The sequence below is a fragment of the Diprion similis genome, chromosome 9 (assembly GCF_021155765.1).
Source record: "Diprion similis isolate iyDipSimi1 chromosome 9, iyDipSimi1.1, whole genome shotgun sequence".
NCBI classification, from domain to species: domain Eukaryota; kingdom Metazoa; phylum Arthropoda; class Insecta; order Hymenoptera; family Diprionidae; genus Diprion; species Diprion similis.
Genome location: NC_060113.1, coordinates 4,138,565 through 4,162,067, shown reverse-complemented (window position 1 = coordinate 4,162,067; position 23,503 = coordinate 4,138,565). Strand labels below are relative to the sequence as shown.

The window sequence follows — 23,503 nt, the reverse complement described above, 5'->3', positions numbered from 1 at the left end:
TCAATTCGATTCCTACTCCAGTCTTTCTAGCCACGATCATACTCTTCCTGTTTCTTGAAAAATTATTACTCACGATTATATTTTTCCAGCATTCGAGATGTTACAATAAATGTAACGTCGATTGCGTTGAAAATAATAGACAAGAATCGCATTTCTAATTAATTTCACGTTTTTCTCTGTTGGTAATTCAAACATTTCAAAAATAGTCAATAAACAATGTTTGTTAAATCCTGCTTGTGGCTTGATGAAAAACGTGTGCCATCTGCAACGTTTACAAAATTTTAATTTGCATCGTTATTGAATGTTGTAATTTAACAAAAATGTAATGATTGAACGTGCTTAGCCTGAATAAAATCGTGAATTAAAATTGTTCTCGTGAAGTAATCCGTCCGTAAATAATCACTTGCGGTTATCAAGCGGTATTAAAGGGGAACAAACGTTACCTGTGCTGTGGAGGCTTAACCTGATATTCACGGGGTTTCGTTTCCACGCAAGGTGTATTGAATTGGTTACCTCGCAAAAGTGGGTGAGCGGTCTATAAATAGCATTCGTGTGTTGCAAATTGCGGCACAGAAACAATGTGTACAGTAATTGAGTAAATATACTGTGTCAATCTGAAAATTAAGTTGCAGCTGCATTTGCGTCTAGAAAATATTCAGAAAGTCACGTATTATCAATAATACTATTGTGTAAATAATGTGATCCCCTGAGATCGAAAATTAAACTCATTATACTTCAAACAAATGCCATTATTTAAAAAAAAAATCCTGTCCAAACTTTCATCAAATAATTCATTCGGTTTTGCCCTGTACATCATCACGTATTATATTCACTTAAATACGTGTGCTGCATGATACCTGATTTTTTAATTTTTCAATTTTTTGTTTTTTTCTTCCCTTCCTTTTGAGATTTCCAAGACAGAATCGAACGTAGTACTCATCGTCAGATGTGATGCACAAAGATATATCGTACAACACGCGAACGGCGAGAGTAACCACTTGAGTGGGAATGGCACTTTGGTTTAATCTGCATCAATACGGGCTATAGAGTAAGTGACCGACGGGAATTAGTGAATGAGGAGACCATTAGCCAATCTGCTTGATTGAAATTGACACCAGTCATGCGTGAGTTAACATTTTTTCGTGATTTCAGATTCTCTTGTGAACACAGTGCATTGACTGCGCCCTAAGAAAATGTCGGAAACGGATTACAGGTAGGTACGATCAAAAGTTGTTTCGTTTCGTTGATCGTTATGTTTTATGCCTGGTAAACTGCAGCGGCCTTAGGCTAGCTATGAGTCGCAGTCAAAATTCCCGTTCTCAGACTGCAGGCTGCAATTCACCAAAAAAAAAAGGTAGTCATATTCAAGTCGAATTTCGAAGTACATATTCAGATTCATGATTAACGATTTAAAAGCCCTCAGACACCGTATTACGTGAAAATACGACGATTTTTTTTTCTATTTTGAAGCACTGTAATGGATCCACCATTACAAATTTTGAAAATTTGACCTTGGATTCGTTATCGGTACGCCAAAAAACCCCTGTCTACTAATTTCTGTCCAAGTTCGAATATTTTTAGACTTTTTACTACCATATTGGATTCGCCGTTTTGGGTTTCTTAAATGTAACCTCACATTCGTGATCAATTTTCATAGAAATCCAAATGTTTTTAGTTTTTTTTCAGCATATTGAATACACCAAATTTAAATTTCACGAACCTAACCTAAGATTCGTGATAACCGACCCGAAAAATCTTATGGTACCAATTTTCACTCAAATCCATTCATCTACTTTCAAGACATCGTAATTTTTATTCGATTTTTTTGAATTTTGTTATTTAAATAATTCAAAAAGTACTGAACAGATCAAAGCCGAAATCTAAGCAGTTCTAAGTTTGGAAAATTCACGTCGATTGAGACCAAAATCTTTGAAATCCGGTAACCCGTTCTCGAGATATCATAAGAGAGAGATAAGATATCATGTAAAAAAATATTCGGATGTGCATCCGAAAATGGTCTGAGGTGATTCTCTAGATTTCAAAACTTTGAGGTCTAATGAAAACTCAACTTCTCATTTTCGGGATGATTACAATAACTTCCTTCTTTCTGAAAACAGAAAACGAGAAGTTAAAAATTAATCGCATGCAGAGTCTTGACCACAAGCCGATCATAAATTGATTGATTAACTTGTATGATTGCACTATACAAATCCATGATTAAAGTATTAAGATAAAAGAGCCATGAATAATGATAATATACTCTGATAATTAACTCTGAAAAACAACAACGTTTTCGGGGTTCGCAAATTTTATACTTACAACACAGTCGACTGCCAATATGTTGTTTCGACGTTGTGAGTATTTTTTTTTTTTTTATTTTATATTAACGCCAAATTAAGACTTCGATACCTAAGCGCGCTCGACAGTTTTTGTACAATTCTAACATCGGGCTTCCATATGCATAATAACAAAATCAAGTGTTCTCTAAAATTTATGTCTCTTGTGAAATGTATATCATTCCTGGCGATGCTACGGCGTTCAATGGCCGTCATGTGACCAGAAGGTCCCAAAATATCATGAATAGAATAATTCCAGCTACGACAAGTGCAATAAAAATTGTCGTCGCAATACCAATAGAACCTTTAAGAATCATTCATTTCAAGAGGTTATGAAATTTGAGGAGGAAAATAATTATGCTTTTACGTTTAAATTTTAGGAGTGGTGTAAGTCCACTTACAATTAGACTTTCGAATTGTAAATCAAGATCGCCGGTATGCAATTTACATCCTAATCTCACTTCGTCTTCGATACACAAGCATACATGCAACCATTTTGAAAGTAAATTTCTAATGGATACACTAACCGCTGCATAAGGTCACATTTGCCAATTTTACACTTCCAATGAATCGGGTCAGGGTGCAAGAGAATGTTGTTACCTGCAGAGTCAGTTTCAGTGAAGAATCAGTCTAGTGTGAGCAGAGCTCCAATGAATGAAGTGATGGAGCTTCATCTTGGCTACGTTATAGGATTAGTTGTCGATCGATTAGAGCTATCGCTATCACCACTTCTGATCGATCTTCACCATTAACCACCTATAAGATAAAAAGGATTGGCAAATTTCAACGCTAACAATTGCTTCACGGCGTTTAGTGATATTTGGCTCGTGTTCAAGACTACCGCGCGTGTTCGCGTCCACCAAAAAATATGGAAAAGTCAAAGGTAACGACGCAATCAGTTGCCGGGTTCGCAGGTGAGAGCCAATGTTTATCTTGGAATCGATGCATGCTTTTGTGCAAAAATAATTTCAAATTGTCAAATAATATTACGCAATCTTTGGAGGGTGTTTGTGTGTGCATTGCTTGGGAACATCGCTCTCGATCAATAGATCATAGTCAGTAAGTGAGACTTTAAAAACAACAAAAACCCACGCATACGACGTTACTTTGCTTTTGAAAATGAATACGACGCTGTTCGAGCGTCTCGTTCTCACGCAAGTTCATCAAGTCCCAATTTTGTGCTTTTCCCAGCAACCATGTCCGTGGCGTGCGCCGGTTTTCATTTCGGATGGTCCGCTCCCTCGCTGCCAAAGCTTTTGGACACGGATTCCAACATAACTGTGTCATCGGATGAAAGTTCCTGGATCGTGAGTTTCTTTACATTCGGATGCATATTCGGTCCACTCATCGGAGCTGCAGTGGTGGACAGATGGGGCAGAAAATGGTCCCTACTTCTCACGGTTGTACCTTACCTCAGTTCTTGCATTCTGATTGCATTCGCACCGAGTTTTTGGTGGTTTGCCATAGCAAGGTGCTGCAGTTCTTCTGTATCTTTATTTAACCCGTGATGATCACGTTTTCTACCACCTCGCGAGTCGGAAATGCTTTGTTCACAACTTTGCCGTGCCTTCTTTTCCTCCTAAAGGTTCATCGCCGGACTTGGTTCTGGCATCACCTACACCGTGGCACCGATGTACTTGGGAGAGATTGCGGACAACAGAATTCGGGGCGCGCTGGGTGCTATGATAAACCATATGCAAAATGCCGGTATTTTGTTGACCTACTGTGTTGGCCCGTGGGTCGGCATTGCAGCTCTGGCTGGCATGGGAGCAGCGTTTCCACTCCTGTTCGGACTGATGTTCTTCTGGATGCCAGAGTCGCCGTACTTCTTGGTAATGAGGGGGAAGACGGATCGCGCTGAGAAAAGTTTGCTCTGGTTCAGAGGGACGAGTAACGTGTTCGAGGAGCTCAAACAGGTTGAACAGAATGTCGAGTTCGATCAAAAAAATCCTGGAACAGTCAAGGAGCTGGTTATGATACCTGGAAATCGTAAGGTTCGTACTATGCGCCGTTTTATTGATGCACCAACTTCTCAATTTCCAACATCTGATTTGAGAAATGTAAATAAACTTCATAAATCCACTTGGCCAGGCTTTGATCATCGTCGTCGGGTTGATGATAGCCCAACAGTTCAGCGGTATCGGGGCGGTGCAGGCGTACAGTGGCCTCATATTCGAAGCATCGGGATCCAGCCTGGACTCAAGCATATCCGTAATTATCATCGGCGTGGTTCAAGTCCTCAGTGGAGTGCTCACCATATTCACCGTTGACTTGGCAGGACGAAAGCCACTGTTGTTAATTTCCGCTTGTGGTTCGATCCTGTTTCTCGCAGGTAGGGTATCAATTTCCGTCACACGCTTTGCCAAAACATTATCCCGATGTTTTGATCCGTTTAATTATCCACTCATATGATTAGCTCACTTCACTTCAGGTTACCTTCATGATATACGGTTATTTAGATATCCATAGATATCTGTAGATATTGCTACCGATAAACTATCGATACGGTAGTGCTGATTACAGTAATCTGTTACGCAGAGTTGTCCTTCGGTATGAGCACATCTCATAGTACCCACTGACCAGTGATAAGAATAAGAAGACCAACTTAAAAGTGGTTACAAATGTACAAAGTATGTTTGATTTTATCAACGAAACTGCGATAATGAAAAATCGTTTTTAATCAACAGCAGAAGCATTGTACTTCCAACTCCAGGCGGTCGACGTTGACGTCAGTTCGATCTCTTGGCTTCCAGTTACCGCTATCGTTGGTTATATAATCGTATACACGATTGGCCTAGGATGTCTTCCCTTCGTCGTACTTTCGGAGATATTTCCATGCAACGTTAAAGCGTTGGCAACGATGGTTACCTCGATATTCGGGGCTCTTGGTGGAATGGCCGTTGCCAAGCTGTACCAAGTTGTCGCTGACGAGTACGGAATCCACGCTTCCTTCTGGGGATTCGCTGCAATAACCGTATTTTCGGCAATATTCATTTACTTCGTCATCCCCGAGACTAAACAGAGGTCCCTGCGCGATATACAAGAGGAGTTCCACAGAACTACAGAGCTTGGAACGGTGTCAGAGAAGTCACTGGATCCTTGATCGCTATCTTGAACCAGTAACGGTACTTAATAAGTTTGGAAAAATTATCAGAGGTGTACTTACGAAAGAGATAGTCACGACGAGGTGACAATATTCAATTCCTGGTGTACAGTTCTAATCGTAGGGCCACCCTAGGCTCTCCACCATTATTAATTCATCGCTTCGGCCAATATTTTCCAAGGATCTTCTTACATTTGTTTGCTTATTTATTAATGCATTAAGTAATTTACTCAATGCAATAGAGAAATGTTTTTCCTGAACACTAAAGAATGCTATTTACACTGGATCTTTTTCTACTCAAAAAGATAATGTGTAGTAAACCATTATTGGGACGAATTGGGAGGCCGAACAAATCGGTGTATCTCGATACCAATAAGCATATATCTATGTAATTTCAATTTTTGTCACCTTGCTGAGAAACATTTTCACTGTATGATAATGGTAATATAGGCTATATAAGTTTGTTAGTTTTGACATTCAGTCTTCTTCCGTAAAGCGTTCATCTTCTGATATTCAGCACGAGTATATTAAACAAAGAATTCAATTGTATTGCGAACCAGATGCGATATTCGTATAAGAAAGTAAAACGCCCTTTTTGCGTATCCTTGGCTTCAGACCGTTCAACAACTAACGCAGAAAACTCAAGCTTATCAAATTCTTTACGGAAATTTTTCTGGATTGGAAAAAAAATGAACAGTCCACTTCTGTTAACATCTGCAAGTGAAGCGCACACGTCTGCCACGAAAGTGTATACGTCTCAAAAGTAAGATGCAAAAGCATTAGCTGACTACGATAAAGTCAACGACGACGAAGGCAGTTGACGTGGATCCTCTGGGAAGGCAGATACAAAGTTTACAAATTTTACACAACGGCCGAGTTTTCTTTTTCATCAATTACGTTGGCGGGTGGAATTGTGCTCCAACATCGAACCTGGAGAGATTGGTGATTTGGTTTCAACCCCCGCTTGTTTAACCACGAGAGGAGAAGTCACCGAAGAAGTTCCACCCCTCATTGTCTCTCTTCATGGGACCTGATTTATAATAATCTGTTGATCAACCCAATGCGAGCTGGTGTTTCGCAATTATGCTCGTCGACTAACGTACGTGACTGTAAATAACGGACTTGGATCTCCTAAACAACAATTTGAACGCAAGTACGTACAACGTGGAAAAGTGTTGGCTGCGGATAGATTTAAACTTTTAGACTAATGTATGCCCAAATTCGGGTGGTCCTTATTAATCTGTCAACGCCCTTAATAAGCACCACACGAGTATAACATAAGATATAACATAACATAAGAATTCTTCCTTCACTATTAGCAAATACTAAAAAAATATTTTAACGTATGGCAAATTAGTTACTGTCTTCGCCATCGATGGCCCTATCCATGAACACACCGTTGAACCGAAACAAGTCCAAGCTATTCGCCGGAACGATGTGTATTGAATTGATCGATCCACAGTACCATTCTTGTCTTTCAATCTCATCATTATTGTATCCAGTTCACGATTAATGATATTTAAGTTTTTACTCAAAGTGTTGAAATTTCTAATTTTGTCAAATGTTGCCAATGAATATTGAAGAAATTTCTCCCATTACAACACAACCTGTAAACAGACACCTGAATAAAAAAAGTTTATAGTCCCGGGTGACTAGCGCTTGGTTCTCGATCATGACGATCATTAGGTACATCGTGACGTATTCAATCGGCTGAGGTCATATATCATTCGTTTTACTGTCTGAGTTCTGTAATGGCAATTGCTATAATAATTGTCCTTTATAAAGACCAAATTTTGATGCACAATCTCAAGATATAAGAGCTTTGTTAGAGAGCCAATTGTCGATCTAGACAAAATGCAGTTACAGTTTCATATTTGACACGTTAAAGTACCATTACCTTTGTCTACACGGCTAATCATTGGGACTCTTGACCGTAGATACAATGTATTCTTAGGCTTAAGCCTGTAGTTAAGTACGTACATTATCGTAATAATTGTCTCGGATCAATTCTGAGATAAAACGTAATCTTTGTATGGGACTACAGGGAACTAAATAACCCTAATTGGCAAAAAATAATGAAGTATCCCACACGCCCGATAAGTCTACACATACTCAGCCCATTTGGAACAACAGATAAATTAGGTAATCATCGGACGATGAATAACTAGCAGGCTGTCTCGAAATGATAGTACCCTGTTAATTGAGAAAAGTATTGGAAACTGTGTAAAAGCTGCTTTGACATGCTGATAAAAGTCACGAAATAAGATTTTCGGTTGAAACCAGACAAAATGTTAATCAAAATTGTTTTAGAAATGCCAGATGGCCACGTAACTGTACGCATAAAAAAAGAACTCCAAAGTTTGTGAAATTTAGAAATTTAACAACAGTATATTCGAAAGTAAGATGATAATTTTTGTGAAAGAACAACGCGAATCACGAAATTGTTGTGCCACGTGATGCAAGATGTTGTGCTTTATAAAAAATCACGTGATCCACAATACTAAGAAAAAAAAGTTGCGCTACGGTCGGCATCATATTATCTCCAGTAAATGTTGATCGGTCTGCAAAATTTGAAAAAAATTCTTGTGAAATAAAGTTGTAGTTATAGCATGTGGAGCTCGAATTTTGAATTTCGAAAAATTTAGTAATTTATGGCAGTTTAAAAAAAAGTATGCGTTTTACGTCATAAATTTTACAATTCAATTATTTATATAGAATTTTTAAATTAAAATATCTAAAATCCGGCTCGACAGGCTATAACTACAACTTTGTTTTACGAGAATTTTTAAAAATTTTGCAGACCGATCAACATTTACTGGGGAAACGATGCCAACCGTGGAGCAACTTTTTTTTCTTAGTTTTGTGGATCACGTGATTTTTTATATAGTAATGTTTGTAAAAATAAAGTAAAATAAATTTGTTTATAAATTTTAAAAACCAATAAACAATGTGTACTGTTTATTTTCATTAATTTCTATTGTTATCCCTACTAAAAAAGGGTTTTTCTCGAGGTTGTTCTTGTAGCGCATTTTTGGTGCTGCTAGACATATGTAAGGCTTTAAGGCAACTATTTGAAGTTAACTCTTGCCATTTGGCAATTAAATGCCGTATCAAGCCAGACCTTTATCAGATGGACAAGCAGATTAAAGTGCGATTATCGTCGTCAATGTGTGCACTAACCTCGATAGTTTTTTACCAGATGTAGTACCAGTCTTTAATGTTTGCTTGAAATTAAATCTTACATAACCTAGCAAAATGGAATGAATGTAAAAGAATCATGTGCCATAAGGTTCATTCCCACGGTTTTAAATTCTTCGGCCATCCACCAGACACCTTAGTTTGTCTGGTTGATTACGCGTTCCTTAAAAGTTTTTACAATTATTGGTCAACTGCGATTGCAAACTTGGACTTTCCGGCGCACCACAGATAATATGAGTTTCATTATGATATTTGGACCTGCAGCTATAAGATTACATAATCATACGACTGTCGTTGAGGTCTATATATACAAAATGATTTCCGATTGCATTTTCACTTTGGTACTTGCACTTTTTTAAATTCGTTTTTTATTTTTTACTTTGATCAGCTATCTTCATCATGCCGAGACACCTTATCCCAGTCATAAACTTCGTTATTATTGACTGCCATTTAATCTTTTCCTTACCTGATATGATCGACCTCTACTTGGTCATTAAAAGGCTTATAATCATCGTTTCTATGTGCAACGGTAAGCCCAGCTGTAAATCTCGAACTTGAATTTCGAATTTGTAATATCACGTCTGATCCCTTGAACTTTCCTCAATTACGATTTACATTCACATTCTTCTCGGCGTTTGTCGTCGGTATATTATCGCATTTAATCTTTTGCCTTTCCCCTTTTTAAATTACTAACTGCTTAAATATCCACTAAGTATCAGAAACTAACATGTTGAGCAAAAAAAAATGTAGGATGATTCATTCGATTAGGTTTATCGATGTAAAGTAGGACTTCACGTTTTAATCTCTGTAATTTTTATGAATGTCGGCAAGATTGTGGATGAAAAAGTGAGAGTTATTCATTTTGGGTTTTTTTTTATAGATTACGATCTTCTATGCTTCTGATTATTCTTGACTAGTTCGGTACAGACGAGTGATAATTAGAAACAATTGTAGGGCTTGTCGAATTAGGATTAGCCTAACGTAACCATCGATTGTCTAACTCGATAAAACGTATCTATCTATTTTCCATCACATGATCTATATTTATCGGCACGTGTGGCATGAACGCTCTGATCTTGAAGTCGTGCTTCCGTCATTGATTAAAGGCATATGTCATACTTCATAGAATTAAGTCTTACTTTAGAATCATTTTTCGTTCCATAGGTGAGACTCTTGACTTCTGATCAATTCTAAATAGCGTTGGAATTGACGTTAATAAAACTTTAGCTGTTCGATGGATCTACAAGAACCATGGCGTCGATCTAAGCGTGGCCATCACGATGTAGACTTAGGTTGTAAAATGCTTCATCTTATTGGAAACTAGAGGCCAGCAGCTAAGCAAACTACAAAATGATTTACAGAAATCATCGGAGATAAAATCTGGATTCGATGTCCTTGACCGTTGGTCGAAACTGATTTTTATTCTGATAATTATGATTTTTTCTCAGTATTTGAATAGGATACTGAGAAGAACTACATTCACAATTTGATCAGAGCAATTATTTGACAGGCTTCAACAAATGGTACCACGCCTGTCTCATTGTGATAAAAAAAATTACACTTCAAACTTCGCCACTCAGAAGAGTGAATTCAATTACATAACGTCACAGTTACGTTAATCGCAAAACTAGTGATTAAAAATACTTTTTGTATCACGCTGTTACGGAACTTGAGACGTCAACCCGTCACTCCATATCGTTTTCTGCCAAGTGGATTGAAACTAGTTTTCTTTTTGTAGTAAGATACACGCACAGTATTCCAGCTCTGTGTAACACCGAACGGCTGATGATCGTATTGGGTTGGGTAACCGCTTTAAGCCAGACGTGAAACCAATACTTGAAGTGTCTGATCGTCAAGATTCGCTTGCAGAACAGCTGCAATGAAACCATATCTTATCGGTAGGAAAGTGCGAACGTACCTAAAAAAGGCGACTCTCGCAGGTTGTGCATTTATTCGACTGCGTAAGCTTGGGATGTTCAGACCATTCAGATTTTTTCAAATACCCATATAAATGTCGCTCTAAATTCACGTGTCTGTTGTTCAAAGGTATCCGGCGCCGCAGTAAAAATCGGAAATATGTTTTCTTCTACGATCGGGAGTTGCTCAGTGAGATTGAGTTGTCACCATTAAAATGATTACCAGGTATAAAATACGCTTTCAAAAGTAAAATTCAACGATATCTGAATATTATTGAATATTTGCATTTTTTATTTAAAGGGAACACATCAATGAAACTATAATTTTTCGATTTTTTAGAAATTTTAACTCACAATAAATCTTCATAGTACAAGTGGTTTCCACCTAGTTTCAATCAATTGGTTTTCATAGTATGTCCAGATGTTATTCCTTATAATGCAATTCTTGTGATACATTGATCATTAATTTAAATTCACAAAATCTGTGCGAAAATTGTCCATTGCCAATTATTGGCACAATTAGGTAGTAACTTGTCGGGTCGTGATTTCCATGGCAACGTTTCTTTCTACACCCCTTCTAAAAATGTGTATTTTTTTAAATTTTTACGACTACAGTTGATCTTTTAAAAATTCCACTTTTCGAACTTTTTTTAAATAATACCCGCACGTGTATGAAACATAATTTATTGAAGCCGAGTCATTCATTGATTGCGGGTGTAATCTTCAAGCCAATCAAAGTATGATAAAGTTTCATCGATACGTCCCCTTAAACAGACCCTATTACTTCATTGGTCTGAAAAGCCCTTAATTTCTTTGTAAATTAGAACCAACCGTTGAAATTGAGGTGAACTACGAACTTCAGTGGCCACATCAGCAGTCTTAGGTCAACCCTTGTATACCAGTGATATTCATTGCATAATCGTTTTCGTTGGAGAAATAATAATCATGAACAGAACCAAGATCTCTCCACAAATATTGGCGGCCGTAACAAGTGAGAAACGATAATTATTTAATGACTCTAAGAAATAATTATACCCTTCACTTTTTCGCTCTCAGGAGTAATGTTTTCTAAATTAGATTACACGCGCAAAGAATATCCGGCATCCGCCTACGTTGCAATTATTGCGGCATACGAAATCTTATAAAAGAAAATATAATTCATATTTTAAACTCAATTATTCAAACTAATCAACGTTTACCTTTTCCATTTGTGACCACAGGCTCTCTGATCCTGGTATCAGTCGGGTTTCACACCGGGTGGACATCTCCATCTTTGGCCAAACTGAGTGCCGAGGACTCGCACATCGAGATCACATCTGACCAAGGGTCATGGATCGCTAGTTTTATGTCGGTCGGTAGCATCTTTGGTTCAATCGTTGGCGTTCCGATAGTGGACAGATGGGGTAGAAAAATGTCGCTTCTTCTGACGTCGGCGCCCTTGTTTATCGCATGTCTGCTGATTGCTTTTGCAACGAATTACTTGTGGCTATATGCCGCTCGGTAAGTATTCTCAAAGTAAAAAAACATCGTCTTTGATCGATTCAATCGCATCTACCCGGTCTATAGCTGATCTTCGTGTCCAGGTTCATCGCTGGTTTTGGCCTCGGGATAATCTTCACAGCTATTCCTATGTACATGGGCGAGATTGCCGAGGACAGGTTGCGCGGGGGTTTTGGAATTCTGATAACCGTCATGCAGAATACCGGCTCCCTCGTGCCGTACGCGATTGGACCCTGGGTCAGCATAACCACCCTAGCAGCAGCGGGAGCTGTTATCCCGATTCTGTACGTCGTGACTTTTGTCTGGATACCCGAGTCTCCGTACTACTATGCCATAAAAAATAGCCCGTTCAGAACCGAAAAGAGTTTGATTTGGTTGAGAGGGACCTCCGACATTCTCGAGGAAGCCAGAAATATTGAAAAAAACGTTTCCATCGAGGGTAACAGCCTGGGAACCATGCTGGAACTCTTCACGGTCAGGAGCAACCGAAAGGTCAGTTATTCTAATCCTAATCTGCACGCGTCTGACAGCTGCAGGATGTTGTAAAGTGATTAACATTCACTTCAAATGGGAAACAAATTTACATGAATAATTTCACACTGTTTCAACACGCAGGCTATGGCTATCGTCATTGGGTTGCTGACTTTCCAACAGTTTTCTGGCCAAGCAGCAATATTGGCCTACTCAACCATCATCTTTGATGAAGTTGATTCCGGAATCAGTTCCAGCATCTCCGTCATCATAACGGGGGTCGTGCAACTTGTGTTTGGCGTTTTGGTCATCTTTGTAACGGACAAAGCAGGGAGAAAACCATTGCTGTGCACCTCCATGGCTCTCTGCTCGGTTTTCTTATTGGGTGAGTCAACATAAGTAAAGGTATCCTTTTTCTAGGAGGACGAGGGCAGTTGGGTACGAAAATTCAAAAGACCAAAAAGTCGACCATGAACACGAAAAGATGACTTGTAGAAAAATAAAAATTAGGACTTTTTTTCAGAATGGGCAAGATTAAGAAGGGCAAAATATTGAATTACGAAAATATCGAACAGTCAAAAAGTCGACTATTCAAATATCAGACTCGTACCTTTGTCGAAAATTTACGAATCCGAATTTATCAATAACGACTGACCAAAGACTCAAAAGGTCGAAATCCCGAAACCCGCTCACACGTATCCGATGGCCGGTGTCTAGTGCCAAATAGCATAATTCTACATAATATAACTATGACAAGCGTATTTCAAATAACACGGTGAAAAAAATGATTATAGTTTAATTTCTGTTCTTAAAAATCGACTTTCCACCTGAGATCCATAGTGAAAATGTTTCTTCATCCCGCTTACACCTAAGAATTGTAAAAAATGACCATTCATTAATTTTGAATTTTACTATTGATAAAAAAATAAAATCTGTAAAAGGTTTGTTTTGAAAATCTTCGAAAACGTTTGAGGTGATGAGCTAAAAATTTATCCGAATTATTCTTATTTGATGTCAAATCGATCCCCCAAATGCAAATCGCGACAAGCATCAGCCTCCGAGACTTTTATCACCTATTTAGATCCTAATCAGCATGGGCGATTTGATACGTCCATTTCATGTTCGATATCTCCACGCCTTTGCGATATGTCATACTAACTGGCCTTGTTTCCCTTGCAGCTGAGGCCGTGTACTTTCAACTTCGAACGGTCGGTTCTGACCTCACGGGAGTTTCATGGCTTCCGGTTGTAGCAATGGTTGGCTATTTAATCGGCTACGCAATTGGATTAGGAACCGTTCCGATGGCGATGACCACAGAAATTTTTCCGTGCGAGATTAAGGCCTTCGCAATCACTATCGGTGCCATCTACCTCTGTGTGGCGGGCATCTGCGTTACAAAATTCTACCAAGCCATAATGGATTCTTATGGTATACACGTAGCGTTTTACGCTTTCGCAGCTTGGTCTGCTTTAGGTATAATTTTCACGGTGCTAGTGATTCCTGAAACAAAAGGACGCTCGCTTAGAGAAATTCAAGATCAACTTCGTGGATCATCTAAATCAGTCCGCCTCTAGATCGTCTTTCTGACTCTCTCTCTCTCTCTCTTTTTGTCTGGTACGAACAGTTAATAGGAGAGCTGTTTACACCGATGGACTTCACGTCACTATATTAATTCTACTTCATGTAACATATTGATTCCTTCCAATTTCGAGGAAATGATAAAAGTGATATTGTGTCATATCGTGGTTTCAGAAATGTTCAATTCTTGCGATATTGTGATTATATAAATTCTCGCAGTATTTCTGGTAAATTTTATGTTTTACCCAACTTTATGATACTCAAATGAATTCGCGATGCGTGGTATACGGTGTTGTGGAAAACGCACTGTGCCACATCTAAAAAACCATCTCATATATCTTAAATTTAGGAAATATGAAAGACTTTCTATAAATTAAGTTAAGTGACCTGCCATGGTTCTGTAACTGACGGTAATTGATTAAGTAGCCGTACGTGTATCGAATAAAATTTTTTTTAAATAAGTCTTGCATTAAACGTTGCACCAAGCAATCTACACAAATTGATGTTTCACCTGTTCCCCAAAATTTACAGATAATAACGTGCGTGCAAATCTTGAAGCAAAATCATATCAATGCTTGCAAAGCTGCGTAGCTGGCAGTATTGGAAGGTCAAATCGAAGCAAACTACTCTGAATTGTAAGCTGTCAATAAAACATCCGCTAAACGCCAACAAAGGGTATGGTAACAAAATGGCAACAAACAAAATTGTAGCTTGCATTGCTAAAACCACAATTGCAAACTATACCTATATCAAACTCTACACGCTACCTACACTTGAACTACTTAGAAAAAGAAAACGTATCATTAATATAAATTCACTCTGAACGGGAACGATCAGAATTCCTACGTATATTTCAGTCAAACGAATACCGAATCGATGCAACCGATCAATAAAACGTTAACAGAAAACGGTGAATGTATTAATGTCTTGATACCTTTGACCGAATCATTTACTCACTTAAGATAGCTGAAATTTTTCATTCCAACCAATTTTTATTTCATTTGAAATCCATATAGTTTATTCGACTAATGTACGTTTGAATCGATTTATTTAGTTGATCATACAACGAATCCTTATTGTTGGTGTGGCATTTATTTTTATCGACAAAAATTTCATCCTCTGTTGGAAGACTTTTGCTTATCTAACGATTATTATTTTTGCTATTTAATTTGCACAAAATTTCTATTTCCTTGGTAGCCCACAGATTGAATTGGGAAAAGAACAAAGTAAAATTGAACTTCATTCAAGATAATCACTAAACGATGAACGCCCTCGAAAGATTTATATAATTCTCCCAAAACCTATTTGTTCGAAACGACAATCGATATGGCGGTCGTCATATCATTTTACTGATTACGTAAAGTTGATTACATAAAAAGTCAAGACTTAATATTCTGCCGTGGACTTAACCATTCCGTTCGTTTCAATCAGCTGCATACCATTTACCGTTACCAATTTATTTAACAAAATACGGATGTAGACAGAACTAAATGTTAAGGCCGTGTTGCTATTTGACTGTTAAATTGCTAAATATCAGTCGTTTAAACTGCTTTCGTAAAAAAAACTTATTCATTTCAACCAACGTAGCCACGTTGCTTATTCCAATTATTTTTTACTTCTTCGAATCACCACATGCTTGACACAGCTAAATTCAACTCGACTAAATATATTTTCTAGATCTAAAAAATCCTACTTGTCGGTAATACGCAGCCAGGAAATTACCGCTTGAAACTTTTAATCGCATCTTATGCTTATCGCTATCTCACAATACCGACGTGTAAAGCGGTAATGAATACAAAGTTGTTAAAAATTAGTGTTTCAACAACCGATCGTCATGTGACGGAATCTAGTCTTCAAATCTAGTATCAGGAAGTCAAAAAATCTGAAAGAACGTCACACACGACGAACCAAAACAATGCGGTGCACAGCCTGGAATTATTCGCCGCAAAGTTTAAGAAAAATTATCTTGATCCTTCCGTGTGTAAATTTAGTAAAGAATTTTTGGGTACATATCTTGAAACTTTGCGTTCTTTCGAATCTCTTGATCTATGCCACCTCCCGTGTGCTTATACTATTTGCCTATTATTTGGCCAAATTTTGGCGAAACACCACCGATTTGCAACTTAATTTGCGGGGCTATTAATGGCTTGAAATATTCTGTAAGGCCGGGAACAAGACACGTAAAACGATATAGCGATGACTAATTTTCATTCACAACTGTCCCAAGCATTTTGCCAAACTTCATTTCCATACTGCCATATAATTTGGCCGTTCTCACGATTGTCAAATTTACGGTGGGGATATTCATTAGCACATCAATCGAGACTCTCGTTCATCCTTCTGTATTTGCAAATAAGGCTCTCACAGGTTTCCTTGCTAATCCATTGCCGCGTTCGTCTTTAGCCGAAGCGTTGTACATACTTTCAACTATAAGCCAACGGCTTTGAGGCCGTGGAGATCTCCAGTTGCAGCGGTGATTGGATATTTCATCGACTACGTCATTGGATTAGAAACCGTTCCAATGGCGATGCTCACAGAAATTTTTCCACGGGTAAAATTAATTTCAACCTAATCTGTAAGAATCAAATAGATCGCGTTGTAATCCGTCGATCAGTTGTCTGATCGCTGATGTTAAGGAGTTACGCAACTTTTCCTGATCGATGAATTCATCGGTGGTCGTTGAAATGAAAACGGAGGTCCGATTTGAAAAATCATTTGGAATTACCTATGACCAATAAACTTGGATACAAATGGTATTATACTTATCTTTTCGTACTTGCGCGTCACTGAAACATACACGTGCGAAAAAATCGCAAACCTGCGTGATGTGTTCACCGTGTAAAACGGAATAATAAACTATGAGCTGGAATACACTATATCAATATATACATGTCGTGAAATGTAGGATGCAAATCGATAAGCAATTATAAAACAATTATCGAGCTGTTTTTCACGTTCATCTCTAATCGACAGTGTTGGGTAACATTACAAAGCTACGATCTACCTCGGTTCTGTTCCATTATTTCCTGACGTTCTAGCTTTGGTATAAACCGAATTGTTTCATGGTATTTTCTTGCTCATCATACCGCTATGCTAATTTCATTCCGCACAGTAGTTTCCCAGGTTGTCGAATATCACATCAGCAACGAATCAAGAAAGATAAGCGTTATATCCACTCGCCGTATAAGTCAGCAGCCACTTTGCATCAGATGGCGCAACATCTGTAGCTTCACCTTCGAAAGACTAGGAGATTTACAGTATTGATAAAAGTATCATGAAACAAACAACAGAATTTTATCGAAATCGAAACGTGATTCTAAATGTCAGCAATATAGTGAATTCCGGCAAGATTTGTATGTGCGTAAAAAAAATATGACACCATGGATTGTTCATTAAAACAATTTAAAACATGGTTTAATGTCAAAATGGAATTTTATGACAAACAGAGATTATTTGAAGGCAAATTGAAAACACTGTCCCACTTATTGTGAGCCGTCAATGTTCTAGTTTGGCCACTTCTAAACGGCTGTAATTCACAGACGAGAAATTTCCTGCAAAAAAATAAAAACGGTAATAAAAGTCGGGCCATTAGTATTCAGGGTTACCCTGTGCCCGTGTAAAGCAGATTTCGTAATGTGGTACTTTTCTACAAGCTAAGCACCTGCTACTTTCTATACTGCGTCATTCATTAACGCTATTAAATTATGTAGAATCCATCCAAGATGCCTTTGATCTTCTACAGTTAAGTTTCGGTGAAGCGGTTCGATGGAATTGATCATTGCATTTTGTATTGCCGCCTAGATCGAAGGTGCGGTAAACTTAGTTCCGAACGTATAGTGTACCATCAATTGTGGAAATTTGCAACGAATTGCAACTAGGCACTACTGTGGCATATTAGACCCCAAGTTGTTCACGTGAGTATTGAGTGCCTGTGCAAAGATAGATTACGACTAACAATTCACACGCGCTGAGGTTTGATCGGCACGGAAAATATCGGAGAGCTGTAAGTGAAATAAGAACCGTTTATTTTTTGCCTGCGTTTTTGAAAGCTAAACGCGCAAATCGTGCTGGTGAGAATTTTCGAGTTAAGTGCAAAGGTGGAAGTGCGTACATATAATATACCAAAAAGTTACTGCCAAATGAAGATTGCAGCTAACCGTTTCGTTCTACGCATTTCGAGAGTGGAATTTTTGTGAAAGGCATCAGAAACTTTTTAACATTAATCGTTAATTGCTCGCCTTCCAACTTTTCGTGCTCCTCGCGGTAAACGACTATTGCGAAATAGAGAATATCTATTTTTTTCAATCGTGCATATAACAAAATTCATCCGTGATTACCTATCGACTGACAATAAATTGTACAGCCAGTTGTAAAAGCATGAGTATAAATAGCAGGGTATAATCAGTAGAATAATATGAGCTCGACTAAAGTGTTGTCGATAAAACATGATACTCGTGGAATTGAGATTTATTTGTTGACGGTAAAATCCATCGTGCAGCCAATGCAAAGATCACTATTGTAATCACTGTTGCATATTTCTTCTATGTACAGATGGTCGTTTTAAGCACTGCAGAGCGAAGATAACGAGATTCTTCAAAGGCATGAAACGAGTGGTTTTCGCTTCCACGCATAGCGCACGCGAGTTGTATAGAGCATCGATTACCAATGTTTGGTATGCGAATATTTCAATGATGCGTTTCGTTGTATGCATGCGGTATAAAAGCCGGTTCTTCAGACTGCCCGTCATTCAAGCGAGCTTCAATATTTGTACAACATCACGGTAATTTCAAACGAAAAACGATTTACTTTGGATTTTGTGAGCATGCTGTAGGGATTGAGTAAAGTAGTTTCGTCGGAGATGGTCATTTTAAACCTTATTTATTAAAAAAAAATTCTTATCCAATCACAACTCCAATTTCGATGACTCGATTTTTTAACGTTTTCAAATCGTATTTCCGTAAAAGAAGACACTTTCTTACACAATGGCGCACTAAGGACATCTAGCCTGAAGGTTATCAAATATTGTAAGTAATATTAGCATCCAATGCACATGTTTGTAACAATCCCTGCAAAAAAAAATTATCTTACTCTTTCACCTAATTTAACAGTTTTTCTAATTTCAATTTCGACTAAACATATAATCGACCTTGATCATTGCGAATCTACTAACTCGCTTAGTGATTAATTTATTTATACCATGTAATTTAATATTCAATTCAGTGTAAAAAATAAAAAAAGTTACCCATTGTTCCTGTTAAGTAGTTCTAGTATAGGGGATATGTTATTCTTTACGAAAATTATTTGCAATTTTTTGGTTTTGTTATTTTTGTAGCCTGAAGATAGCCGGCCAAGGTCGGCAGAAACGTTGTTTAATAAATAAAGTTCAAAATGACCATCTCCGATGAAACTACTTTACTTAAGTAAAACGATTTAGCATTCGAAAGATTTATCACTTTTATCTGTATAATTTCAGTTCAGCAGATTTCCGGAAAGACATCTTTCGCAAGAGGTGTAGGTGATTGAGCGGACAGCTATAGTATAAAGAGCCGGTTCTTCAATTTGCCGATCATTCGAGTAAGTCTCTAGACCCTTATAGGTTACCGGTAATCTCTTGTAAACGACACACGCTATAGACGAATTTTGTGCCGGGGAATTGTGTACGTGAGTATTACAAGTTTAGTGATACTAAACAGAGAGAAATTAGTATTTGTCAAAGAAGTTTGCTTTTACAGCGAGAAGAATGTTAGTCGAATTTTTTTTAAACCTGTGAATTTAATCATTTAGTTGAGAAAAAACCGAATCAAAGCATTTTTGTATATTCTTTAAATTAACTTTAATTGTTAAATTAGTTAACAAGAATGTTAAGAAATGAAGTGCGCACCTTCTAGTATTCTTATTAAGCTCATAAAAACTTTCTCTGACTGGATCTCACGTATAGTCCCCCGTCATATTTTCATTCTATTGACCTCGATAATGGCGAACAAAGTTCATGATGTCTTGATATTTACCACATTCGCAACAAGCTGTTGATAGTTTTCCACTCTGTCGTTCCCCAGCAAACCATGGCTTATTGCCTTTAATTTATGCCAAGCTTTTCGATGACTAATCGTCAAGCAGTTTTGTAAATTCCCCGTTATATAAAATAAAATAAAAATATAATGAACTAAACCGATACACACGAATTAAACTTTTTTTTTGACGGGTGCAATTCAGCATTGGAAAGTTTAACATCTTCTCGTTTCGTAACTCGAGTTATAATCCCAGGTAGATTTGAAAGGATCTTTTGCTCTGATCCTGTCTTAGCAAAACGCAATCAGAATATAGGAAAATAAAAAAATAGTGGGCGATCGAAGAGGAGGTTCAGTTTTTTGCCAATAAATTCTGCGGTTTGTTGTTCGTAAAATAAAAACGTTTGAATATTTTTGGATAATTCTAGTTCAACTAATAAAGACGTAAGGAGAGAAAAATGCGCTTGGAGTTAAACTGAAGTTCATGCGCGAATAAAATGAGACATTTCATACTTACTAACTTACTTACACCTTCTTCAAAAAGTTGTTCTTGAGCCGTCCACTCCAGTCTTCGGGCCAATCTTGCCTCTTTTGATGACAATAACGTATAAAGACTTAAAGTCTATAAATCAAGCAATAAGCAAAGAGATACGGGGCCTTATCAATGGGCCCAAATTTCCCTTGGTCTCATGTAACAAGTACCATATAAATCAAAAGCACGATGTGGACAACCGTGAATTGTTACATCTATGTTGAATACGTTTATTTTTTCTTCAGTTCATCACGAATTTTGTGCAATCGATTTCCGGTGCCAGATGGATACATCAAGATCTCAAGACAATGGATTTCTGAATCCAAAAATTGTCGAAAAATCGAAAAGTGCTCGTCAAATCTTCGCAGCCGTATCTGGTGAGATCCTCACGTGTTCTATTATATAACATCAAAATGAAATGAAAGTAAATCTTATCCTCAGAGTTACCTGACACTCGTTCAAACGTTATCGTAATAAATCCAACTATCACTTCACATATCTAGCACCCTAAGGTCAACGACAGTTAATTGATTACCGTGCATAACGAAGAGAAGAAAACAAGCGGCCTTAAACGGGCCATAAATTCAGCCCTTGAACTTTCCGTTCTCTCACTATAAGTTCCAAGTTTACGAGTCAGAAAAAAGATTAATATCCATTTCGAACTACAAATTCCGCGGATACCATATTACATGAAAATATGACGATTTTTTTTTTATTCTGAATCATTATAATGGATCAACCATTACAAATTTTGGAAGTCTGACGTTGGATTCGTTGTCGGTGACCCAAAGAGTCTTCACCTAACAATTTCAATCAAAATCAGAATATTTTTAGATTTGTTTTCCCCATATTGGATCTCGATTTTCGATTTCAAACAAAAATTATATGGATTGTGCCAACTAATCAGGCAATATGGAGCACACTCTACTTGACAACTTTTGATGTTCTTCTGTAATTGACAGCACACCCTACCTTTTCTGTATCCAGCTACTCTGATCCTGATTGCTAGTGGATTTCACATAGGATGGGCGTCTCCGTCTTTGGCAAAGCTGCAGGCTAAAGACTCCGACATCTTGGTTACGTCAAGCCAAGGTTCTTGGATCGCTAGTTTTCTTCTAATGGGTAGCATCTTTGGGACGATACTTTCTCTCTTACTGATCGACAGATGGGGCAGAAAGACGCTACTACTTTTAATGTCAGTCCCTTTATTCGTTTCGTGCGTACTCATTGCTGTCGCACAAACCTACTGGTGGTTTTACCTGGCACGGTAAGAGTTACAAGGTTTTCTAGATCCATTTCAAAATTATAATTTGACGATGCGGAAAATCGTCTGACTCAACACACGTGATCTGCTTATCGATGTTCAGGTTCATCGCTGGCATTGGCAATGGTGCTATTTTCACTGGTATGCCAATTTACGTAAGTGAAATTGCTGAAGACAGAATGCGCGGAGCCTTTGGGATTCTGGTTACAGTTATGATGAATTTAGGAACCCTTATGTCATATGGAATTGGTCCTTGGGTGAACCGAGCTACTCTTGCAGCGGTTGGTGCTGTCGTTCCCGTTGTCTACACCTTGACGTTTATCTGGATGCCGGAATCGCCGTACTATTTTGCGATGAAGAGAGTTCACAGAAAGAGCGAAAAGAGTCTAAAATGGCTAAGAGGGATATCCGACGTTGCCGAAGAGACGAAAAAAATTCAAATGAACGTCACGTTGAAGCGAAAGGATGTTAGATCGATAACGGAGCTGTGCACAGTTAAGGGAAATCAAAAAGTATGTCGTTTCAATTATATCTGCTCATCTTATCAGTAACGAGTCTACAGTTGATCCTAAGCCTTGTTGGCAAGACCTTGAACACGTATACGAAGCTTAACGCTGATACAGGGCTGTTCATTGATATTTACAGGCACTAGTCATCATGATTGGGCTGCTGACTTGCCAACAGGCTTCCGGAATCACAGCGATTTTAGCTTACTCGACGATCATCTTCAACCAGGTGGACTCTGGGCTCAGCACCGGTATTTTCATAATCATATTGGGAATCGTTAAGCTGACAACTGCCGCCATGGTAATCTTCTTAGCTGACGTGGCGGGAAGAAGACCTTTGCTTCTCACGTCCATATCACTAAGCACACTCTTCTTATTCGGTAAGGAAATTTAGGGGTCCAGCGATGCTGCATGCTTTGGTACTCTGAACATGACAGAGCCGTTCTTCACCCTATGTTGCATTATCTGTCGAACAGCCGAAGCTGTTTACTTTCATCTACAAGCCAACGGAGCCGATTTGACGGCGGTCTCGTGGCTTCCACTGGTGGCAATGATTGCATTTTTGGTCAGCTACACATCGGGCATGGGAACTATACCGATGGTAACAACCGCCGAAATATTTCCCTGCGAGGTCAAGGCCTTAGCCATGACTGCAGCTGTTACCTACATGTGCGCAGCTGGAATTTGCGTTACCAAATTGTACCAAATCGTTTCGGATGCTTACGGCATCCACGTAGCACTGTATATATTCACAGTCTGTAGTACGGTGTCAACGGCGTTCATATTCTTTGTTGTTCCCGAGACGAAAAGGCGTTCGCTAAATGAGATTCAAGACGAACTTCACGGAGTTACGAAACCAATGCTGTGAATGTATATTTTGATGTATACTTTCGACTGAAACTTGTCGTGAAAACGAGCAATGGCGCAGAATTAAATTGCGGAAGAATGTGGGAAAACTGGACGGAGTAGTGTGACGTAAAAGTTGCCCGAATGGTCATGGCCGGTATATTTTACGTTATTGGTATTAAAACCATCACGTTGAAACTGGACCGTCAGAAAATTGCAGACTTCGTACAAAGTAAAAAATATAT

General features: G+C 38.2%; 3 protein-coding genes across 7 annotated transcripts; all 3 read left to right on the top strand.

Annotated features, from left to right (window-relative positions):
* Positions 1 to 1,349: 1,349 nt before the first annotated feature.
* Positions 1,350 to 5,798, top strand: LOC124410253 (facilitated trehalose transporter Tret1-2 homolog). 2 transcript variants are annotated; one of them, XM_046888478.1, is made up of 5 exons: positions 1,350 to 1,527; positions 3,528 to 3,807; positions 3,922 to 4,330; positions 4,428 to 4,668; positions 5,024 to 5,798. In XM_046888478.1, exons 2-5 carry the CDS (start codon positions 3,533 to 3,535, stop codon positions 5,437 to 5,439), a joined length of 1,341 nt encoding a protein of 446 aa, XP_046744434.1. In that variant the 5' UTR covers positions 1,350 to 1,527; positions 3,528 to 3,532; the 3' UTR covers positions 5,440 to 5,798. The 2 variants fall into 2 exon arrangements, with proteins under 2 accessions (XP_046744434.1, XP_046744433.1); XM_046888477.1 differs by lacking the exon at positions 1,350 to 1,527 and adding an exon at positions 3,151 to 3,250.
* LOC124410252 (facilitated trehalose transporter Tret1-2 homolog) lies at positions 5,356 to 23,378 on the top strand. 4 transcript variants are annotated; one of them, XM_046888473.1, is made up of 6 exons: positions 5,356 to 5,360; positions 20,888 to 21,019; positions 21,630 to 21,909; positions 22,010 to 22,418; positions 22,552 to 22,792; positions 22,889 to 23,378. In XM_046888473.1, exons 2-6 carry the CDS (start codon positions 20,926 to 20,928, stop codon positions 23,278 to 23,280), a joined length of 1,416 nt encoding a protein of 471 aa, XP_046744429.1. In that variant the 5' UTR covers positions 5,356 to 5,360; positions 20,888 to 20,925; the 3' UTR covers positions 23,281 to 23,378. The 4 variants fall into 4 exon arrangements, with proteins under 4 accessions (XP_046744429.1, XP_046744431.1, XP_046744430.1 ...); XM_046888475.1 differs by lacking the exon at positions 5,356 to 5,360 and adding an exon at positions 19,365 to 19,369; XM_046888474.1 differs by lacking the exon at positions 5,356 to 5,360 and adding an exon at positions 19,530 to 19,676.
* Positions 11,393 to 14,581, top strand: LOC124410254 (facilitated trehalose transporter Tret1-2 homolog). Its single transcript, XM_046888479.1, has 5 exons — positions 11,393 to 11,544; positions 11,774 to 12,053; positions 12,137 to 12,545; positions 12,669 to 12,909; positions 13,704 to 14,581. Exons 1-5 carry the CDS (start codon positions 11,499 to 11,501, stop codon positions 14,096 to 14,098), a joined length of 1,371 nt encoding a protein of 456 aa, XP_046744435.1. The 5' UTR covers positions 11,393 to 11,498; the 3' UTR covers positions 14,099 to 14,581.
* Positions 23,379 to 23,503: the final 125 nt, after the last annotated feature.